This window comes from Sinocyclocheilus grahami, unplaced genomic scaffold (genome assembly GCF_001515645.1).
Source record: "Sinocyclocheilus grahami isolate Dianchi unplaced genomic scaffold, SAMN03320097.WGS_v1.1 scaffold1989.1, whole genome shotgun sequence".
Taxonomy (NCBI): domain Eukaryota; kingdom Metazoa; phylum Chordata; class Actinopteri; order Cypriniformes; family Cyprinidae; genus Sinocyclocheilus; species Sinocyclocheilus grahami.
The window spans coordinates 20,617-29,898 of NW_015507168.1; the positions used below are offsets into that span (position 1 = coordinate 20,617).

Genomic DNA, 9,282 nt, shown 5'->3' on the forward strand with positions numbered 1-9,282 from the left:
CCTTCACTCGTTGAATCCTCGAGAACCGGTAGAAGGCTGGGTTCCATATGTAAGACCTAAGTGGATCCCATATGTGTAAAGTCCATGGTATAGCCTTGAGCCCGTGTTTCCCCGGCAGACTTCTGCCATTCCAAGAGGGTTACAATCACCTCCATTCTTCCATATGCACCTAAGGAATGTCCATATGTGTATTGCTTCCGAAACCTCCTTCGGGAAGGATGGAGCTTCCGTTACGTCCCTGTTCCAAGTAGAACGGGTACGTTTTCCCAGTGTTATCCAGTCTTACTCATTGGGTAGTGCCATAGCAGCAGTAGCTGGTCCTCTTGTGGGAGCCCTGGCCTACGCCGAAAAGTAGGGGCGCAGGTGGCTTCCACAGGACACTGGAAGGGGCAGTGGCTGTGGCCTTTTGGTAGGATCCCAATTTCGTCGGTCATCCGACATGATGTCGAGAGTGACCGACTGAAAGAGAACGTCTCGGTTACGTATGGTAACCCTCGTTCCCTGAAGGAGGGATCGGAGACGTCACGTCCCGTCGCCACAGCTCCTGTACCACCGCTGAGCGGCCGGGTCACCGGCTCGGCTCCTCAGTGAAAACCTGAATATGCGCTGCATCTGCTGCCTACTTATACTAACGCTGTGATCAACAGCAGCTGGATGCAATAATCGCATGCCAATGTGCATTGGCTCGTTTAGTTTACGCTCAAAGTGGATTGGTCTCTCTAAGCGAGATCCCAATTTCGTCGGTCATCCGACGTGACGTCTCCGTTCCCTCCTTCACGGAACTAGGGTTTCCATACGTAACCGATACGATTTATGATATAAAGCATTCATAAATATTTTGTTTCTATATTTGCTAATATGTAATACTGCTTATGTTTTAGATGTTTCAGCATCTACCCAAATGTTCATAAAAGTATGTTTTTGTTGTAAATGTTATGGATGAATACCTAAATGGCTGCTTTCGTGTCAGAAACAATAAGATGCATTTTCACTGATTAAACACTTAAATGAGTCTTAAGCTTTTCATTTTTCACGTGAGAAGTTTGTATTTCTTTAATGCTGCTGTGAAAGTATAAGCGAGTTTTTAGTAGCACATGCAATAATGTGAGTGTTGCCATGGCAAAGGGATGTCAAAATATCCTAATGAACTAACCATTTGAAGCATAATTACTATGTTTCCTTGTCCTTAAGAGCAGGACCTTTGTAAATTACTCTCTCACTTGCCTGTTACTTGAAGTCTTCTCATACTGGTCTACTTAACAGTTATTGCCCACTCTGGAAGTCAGACTTTCAGAATCTTTGTGACACCTCTTTTTTCTTACTTTCTATAGATGCCTAAAAGCTTTTTTCTGTGTATTTTCTAGTCCCCGTTCCATGAGCTCTTCATAAAATCTCCTTTCAATAAAATAATTATGCTTGTTTGTGTACTATGTTTCTTCACCTGGTCTGTCAAAGTGATCTTGTGAGTATTCATGTCTTTCATGTAAAATGAGGTTTACACCTGTAAAATATAACTTTACAGATCAGTTGATTCTATTGTATTTATCAACAATGAGATTGTTTTCAATCGTCTACAAGCTCTTTAGGACTGCTTGCTAAAAAAATTCAACACTCATTGAAAATTTAAAATTTGTTGCCTTAAAAAGTGTTATGAAGGTTTTTTGTCAATGATATAAAATGCTTATTGACTTTTGCATGCATCAGTGGCAAGCAGTGACTTCCAAACAGAGGTGTGTTTAGAGTTTTGGGGGCCCTAAGCAAGTGTTCCCAGGCGAGGTATAAATTGCATTATGGGGGGTGGGTTTGGGTTCCCCCTCGGTTCAAAGCATGTTTGTGGTTGGTTAGTGAACCCCCCTCTGTACAAATCACGTTCTGCAGGGTCCTCCCAAGACCACGGGGCCCCACGCAATTACATGGTTTGCGTGGTGCCTAAACAAACTACTGCTTCCACAGACACAAATGCATGTCACACACGCTCCTCAAAAATGTTCACTTTGATTTTTATTTTGATTATGGGATATAAAAAGGATTTATGTAAATAAAATATATGAGCAATAATTAAAACCATTGTTTTAGATATAGATCAACCAAAAATCATCCAGGTGGAAATGTGGTCTTAGTCTGTATATATTGAGTGTGTGTATGTGTGAGCATATGTAGAGCACATAAGTATGTTTGTAAGCTGTTCTCACCTTCTGACTCTGTTAAGTCTTTCTTGTTGATCCTCAGTCTGTAGAACTTCCATCCAGTCCTCATATAAGTCACAGCACAAAACACCACCAGGCAGTTTGCGTAAAAACTCCTTCACCCAGACATGCACACACAATTAAATAAAGAATAAAAAGGCCATACATTTTAATATATAGGGCACAGAGGAAATTCTTATGCTCGATCGATTGATTATCAGAATTTAGATTGAGAATGTAGAATAGTGTGAGTGTGACTGTAGATGAAGAATGATTTGTGTGCATTTTATTCAGAGGATATCACTGTTGAATTAAAATGACTGTGTTCTCACCGTAACTAGAGATGCAGAGACGAACACTGATTGTTCATGCAGTGAAATACTTTGCCCAGAATTAATTCGCTCCTTCAGGATTCTACAGTTTTTGGCATTTGCTGAACGACGGAAGATTCCACGGGTCTCTGGACCCTCACAGAACAGCAGATACAGCAGGTCCTGTGCACACACACACACACACACACACACACACACACATACACATAATAGTTAATCAAAGCCAGGGATTCTAAGACTTTTCAGTCAGCCAAACCCCTTCCACCTAAAATATTTATAAAATAAAATGTAAATGATAAATAATAATATAAAATATTGATATTTCAATACATTAACAACACATTCATATGTTCACAGTTCTCTGATGTTGATTAATGATCATAAGACATGCAGGTAATCCATAAAAAATTCAAATTTTTTTCATATATATATTTTTTTCTTCTATTTTTGGTAACAGTTTTATGTTACCAAAAATAGTGATTACCTTTCATTTTAAAATACTTGTTTTTATGATTTGATTAATAATTAGCTTTTAATCAACTCACAAACCCTCTGCAGTTCCCTCACAAACCACAGTTTAGAAAACCCTATTCTAAGCAAATGATAGACAGATGCTCAACCTGACCTAAAATGACCATGAAATGAATGGAAATTTTAATGTCTTAATGACTTATGTAAATGTGTTTAACCTCCATAATTGTAGCTCTGTCACAGGGATAAGCCATTAAGGATTTGACCTTATCTTGAAAGGGTAAAAAATAAATTAATAAAATAATTATAATATACCTACAGTATGAAACCAGTGAACACCTAAATATCTAGCTGCTAGCAGTGTGCTCTTACATTGGCAGCAGATAATATATTTTCGTTTTACAGCTAAAATATTCATGGTGACACAGTGGTGTTTATAAATCAGTAGCAAAAACTGTAAAAAGTAATTATACTTTTAAATATAATAGCTTTTAAATTCAATGAAGCAACTCAAGAGTTTCTTCGTTACTAGTTCTAACGTGACGTTTTCTAATTCGTAATTAGCTTGGGCTCAGCTGTTAAACTGTCAACTTGAGATTTGTGGTGGAAGGAAGTAGTTCTGCATACAATAGCATTTTAAAAGACACCCAGTTCTTGTTTCTTATTTATTTACACACTTGTGCCATTAAACTGTTGTATAAAAGCAATATCATACTTTTAGTGGGATATATAGATATAGACAGGGGTAGATATAGACATGTGGTGCACAGGTGCGCATACATGACCAAAATAAAAAATGCACTGTGTTATTAAGTTCAGACTGCTCATTTGCGTGCACCGACGGGGTTGGTCACTGACGTGGTTGACAGCTGTTAATGCACAATCTACGGTGACAGAGAGAGCTCAATGTGCTGCAAATGGAAAAAAAACATGTAAATAGAAAAAAACACCAACAAATTAAGAAAACATCTTAATCAGTTTTTGCTGCAAATACTCGCAACACAACCAAATACAGAAACATGCTGCAAACAGGCCTAAAAAAATGTTTAAGGGAACCTCAACAAGTGACAACCCTGGCTGGGACATCGGAAATGTCTACTCTGAAAGGTGAAATTTTTGTTTAACATCCTGATCATATTTTTGGAGATTCTTTTTTTTGGACATTATTAGCCTAAATAAGCTGACGAAATACACAATTACTACTGTGAAACGTTATGTAAGCTGGCTAGCTAATTTTCACAACTTCCCTTATGAAAATTAACCATGGTTTTACTATATATATATATATATATTAAAAAAATGGTTACAATAGTTAAACCATGGTAACCACAAATTAACCATGGTTTTGCTAAACTAACCATAGTTTAACCATGGTATTTGTAAAGCTGTGGTTATAGGCCTACAAATGGTAATCAGTGTGCCAAAAAAAGAGGTTATTACACTTTCACTACAATAAAACCATGGTTAATTTTCACAAGCATTGTGGGGTCACCTTGAAACATTCGCTGAGCAAATTAAGGGACTGTCTCAAAAGTGCATAAAAATTATAAAAAAGATATACATTCCAAGATTCGAAAACAAGCAAAGCATCATGCAAATAAAATGTGAAGATGTGAATTAAGTGGAAAAACATTAATACATAAAGCTGTGAATGGGATAGTCACTATGAATTGTTACATTGTTATTACATTGTACTCCAAGATTTTCTTTTAGCTGGTAGAAACAGGTGTTGTTATGGCACCTGTAATATATTCAGTAACACTTTTAACACATCATACATGACTTGGATTTCGGAAATGTAATTTTTTCTGTTTTAATAGATTTTTTTTTTTTAAATATACATATCTATATAACTTCCTGCCTTTGTGACCGATGTCACACCAGTTGTGATATCTTCACACACACCTGTCTTCGCACACATCATACATGACTTGTATTTTGGAAATATGATTTTGTGATTTTTTAAATGAATTTTTCAAATAAACAAAAATATATATTACTTCCTGGTCATGTGACCCAATGATGTCACACCAGTTGTAATATCTTCACATAATCCTGACACACATCATTCACGACTTAATATATAATTTTGTGTATTTTTGGTGAATTGTTCATGTTATAGACTGACTCAGGGTGAACGTGCTCTTTTGCATATTGCCCTAGGGACTTTAGATGATGAAGCAGCGTTTTCGCATGACTGATAAGCACATCTCTTGAATGGTCTAAAATCAGCCAATCGTCCAGATAATTTATAATGTGCATACCACTCGCTCTGAGAGGGGAAAGTGCTGCATCCATGCACTTCGAGAACGTGTGGGGGATAAAGCCAGCACAAAAGGGAAAACTGAATACTGATACGCTGTGCCATCGAACACAAACCTCAGGAAGCAATCTGAATATGGAAATATGCATCATTCAGATCTACGGATGCAAGCTAGTCCCCAGCATGAATTTGTGCAAGGATCTGCTGCAGAGTCGTCATCCTGAACGCGCACTTGTGAAATGCTGTGTTGATGGGTCTCAGGTCCAGGATCAGACAGAGTCCCCCATCTCTCTTGGCACGACAGAGTAGCAGCTGTAAAACTCGCTCTCCAGCTCGCTCGGAGGGACTTGCTTCATCGCTCCTTTCACGAGCAGGCAGTGAATCTCTTGTCTCAAAACAGGAGCATTTTGAAGCAATGTCAGTGGTGGGGTCATGGCGTTGAAATGGGGTGGTCTGCGTCTGAACTGGACAAAATACCTGTGTTCTATTATGCCCAGCAGCGAACGCGAAATGCCCGGAATAGCTCTCCACGCATCTAGGAACTGACATAATGGCCGTGTCTCTCCATTCGCTATCGCTGGCAGTGATGTTTGTATACTGGCACCTCACTGGGGCTAAGAAACACGCTAGCAGGGAAGCAGCTTGTGAAGGATTACACCGGGAAGCCATAACAGGCACAGACAATGGCTCTGCACTGCTCTGAGGCACTGCTCTGTGTTTAAATTGAGCAAACAGAAATATAAACCTTGCATTTTTCGCCTGCAGGAGCAAGGGGAACATAATGCAGGATTCGGCGCTCGACTGGAAGTACCAGGAGTCGAGCCAATTCCTGGCAGGTTCCCCTGCCCAGTTGAGGTCGCTCAGGGCGAAGGCTCTCGTCAGCGAAAAGGACTGGGTGAGAGGAGGGCACACCAGTGACTCGCTGGCGGCAGTAGGCCCTGTCCCCATAAGGCCACGAGCGGTGCTTCTCCGAGTCCTCAAACACATGCCAGCAAGTCAGCTCAGAGCACGCAGTCGGACTTAGCGTAGCCTCAGCGTGGGCCAAGCCCAGGCAGGCGATGCAGTGCTCGTGTGGGTCCAACGGATTGATGGAGCCCGCACAAATTCAATAAAAGGTGCCATTAGATGCTTTGAAGAAGTTCTGGTGTCTTCGACAATGGCAGCGTGAAGGAAAAGATTCTGAGGCAATTGTCACTCTCGCCACATTTATACTGCGTGCGAGCTTGTCAGTAATCGCATGCGATTTGCATAAGTAGCGACAATTGGCCAGTTTATTGAACTGGCGTTATCCTGTAAGATTTCAGGAAATTGGAGAAGGGGAGGAGCTCCCAATCGCAATTCTCATAATGTAGAGTGAACACTCGATAGGGAACTGACATTTCATTGCCGGCAACCCGCCAAAATAAAAGCTTGCTGATTTTAGGTTTGAAAAGAATGAAAATCTATATAAAAATTTAAATTTAAATAAAAACAATTCAAAATTAGTATTGTATTTTTAAGTGTACTATAATATAACTCTATTTTCATTTAAATACAAATTGTTATCACACTCTTTATAATTTTATTATTTTATTTAAAAATACAAAATAAATAAAGTGAAACAATAGTATTATCCCTTTTATTCATTCTTTTATTTTTATAGTGATAATTAATGAGTCACACTATGTGCAGTGTGAGCACCAAACCAAATTTACAGGTGCTCTCATGACTGAAAAACTTATGTGCACCCCTGGATATAGGGTCATATCGCATGCCTACTTGTGTCATATAGCTCATATATAGCTCTGGGTCCTTCACTATATATTGTCATGTTGGGTTTTATTGTCTATGAGCGCTCCTCATTCATGGCACTTTCACTAAGACAGAGGTTACAGTACTTGAATGATGGACAATAAAACCCAACATAGCAAAATATAGTGAAACAAAAAGATCCAGAGCCAGTGATATCCTTACCATTACTGGCTTGGGCAGGTTTCCATCAGGACAAATGGAAGAAAGAGGCTGGCCAAATAGCTTGTGAGAGGCAGTTTGCGGGTCAGATTGGCCATCAGATTGGTTAAAGTGTCCCCTCCTCAGAGCCCAATCAATCAGAGACCTTTTCCTTTTATGTTTCAGCAAAGCACCTGTCAATGAAACACAACGGACCAATCACACTTTGGCAAATTCATTATTTGGAAGGCTACTATTCTGCTGATTCCAGTTTGTTTAGTTTGACAAATGGTTGCATCTACTTTATTTTAAAAAGAAGGGAGGGAGGGGGAGAGAGAGAGAGAGAGAGAGAGAGAAAGAAAGAAAAACAAGGAAAATTGCTCCCTCTTTCAAGTAAATTTTTCCTCTCAGCATTTTAGTGTCACTAAGTGTTGCATGTCTCATCTATTCAGTCTGATCACATGCTTTGATGTCCTCAATTTCCCTGTAGTGTAATGGTGTGTGTAGAGAGATAAGGAGGGCATGAGTGAGCCACTCTCAGCCGTAGAAGATATCAGAACAGGCTGAATCCTGTGTGATTATGCTGAATGGTCCTCTTAAAGCTCTTCGTCTAGTTCTGAATGCAAGGGCTCTATTATTAATAACTGACCCTTGCTGGCACTATGAACAATCAAGTGTAATTTGATGAGATGTGAGAGGAATCCAAATAGCTTATTGGTAGTGTCAGAGGTAATATAATAAGCATTATTTACTTAATCATTTAGTGCTGGAAAATGAATGAACACTGAAATGTCCTTAACAGCATTGCCAAAAATCTATGATTGTATTCAAAGGTTCATTACAATAATTGGACACTCATGCAATTGCAAAAGAGAAAAGAACTGGAGCGTTTGCACAGTGGTAACAGTAATTACATGTTGCTAGGACATTGTTCATCTGTTAGGCCATAAAAAAATCTATTTCAAAATATATTGTTTCATAAGACTAATAAAATGTATGAAAAATCTAATTGAAAAGTTCTGAGAAACAAGTTTGTGACATTTACAGAAGAGAAAAGGCCATTGCTTTTATGTGCATAATCATGTTTAGAAATACTTTAGTGACTTTTTACAAAGAACTGCTTTCATGGATTACGGTTGCATTAAAGCATGCCATATTTAAAAAAAAAATGTCAAATTCCTCTCACAATGATGTAAATATCTTTATGCTTCAACGTGATACATCAAAACAGATAACAGAGAGGAGTCCGTTCAAAAACATAAAACACATACAGTGTACATATTGGCGGATTTGACACTTTCCTGACCTTAGCTCATCATTTGACAACTCTAATTATTCATAATTATTGGCTTGCCAAGATGAATCCTGAAGGACATTCAGAGCTAATGGACAAGAGCACAGTAGGATGTGGGTGCATGTTGAATTAATTAGAATTCATAAAATTTATTTTTATAGAGATTAAAATGCAGTCAACTATAAGCAGAGGTCGTGAGACATCCACAACCACGTGGATCAACCACCTTCTCACACCTTTGATCATGGAAACCTTTAAGTGTGTCCTGGGAAACAAGAATTGGAGGTGGGCACATTCCAGTTTGCCTGCTGGTCAGACTTAGAAGGGAGAGGTTATTATGTGATTATAGGAGAGCATACGTCTAAGTGGATGTAACGAATCAGCTCATGGGAAATATGAATAATTAATCATAACTAGTTATAATTAATTATGAATATTTTAGATCCGCTGTAGATATTTAGCTGACCTCTCAGGGTCAACTGTCTTGTCAATTCTAAGAACGTTAATTTCCTGGTTAAGGGAAATAACTTCCTTACTGTACAATTCTACAAAAGCTTGTAGCATAAATCTGCATGATTAAGGGACTCCAGTTATGAGCAAACAATGAACCACGTCAAGTGTGATACAAGTAAGGTTTTATTAACTACATAAACACTTAAACTGGCCCAACATACTACATAAACACTTAAACTGGTCTAACATACTCATACACACACACACACACACAGTTTGTATAGGAAAGGGTTAAAGCTTAACCCTTTAAAGAGAAACCATTTGCATATTCAGCAGATTTACACCTGAGGGAAA

General features: G+C 38.7%; 1 protein-coding gene across 1 annotated transcript in view; it reads right to left on the reverse strand.

Annotated features, from left to right (window-relative positions):
* The window catches only part of LOC107573640 (rho GTPase-activating protein 20-like), a gene marked incomplete at its 3' end in the record, with an annotated part of 53,627 nt that overhangs the window by 15,670 nt on the left and 28,675 nt on the right, over window positions 1-9,282 (reverse strand). The window contains exons 11-13 of the mRNA XM_016260079.1: window positions 7,206-7,375; window positions 2,519-2,680; window positions 2,193-2,302 (exon numbers count right to left, since the gene is read on the reverse strand). Coding sequence (XP_016115565.1) covers window positions 2,193-2,302; window positions 2,519-2,680; window positions 7,206-7,375 — 442 coding nt within the window. The remainder of the gene's footprint in view (window positions 1-2,192; window positions 2,303-2,518; window positions 2,681-7,205; window positions 7,376-9,282) is intronic.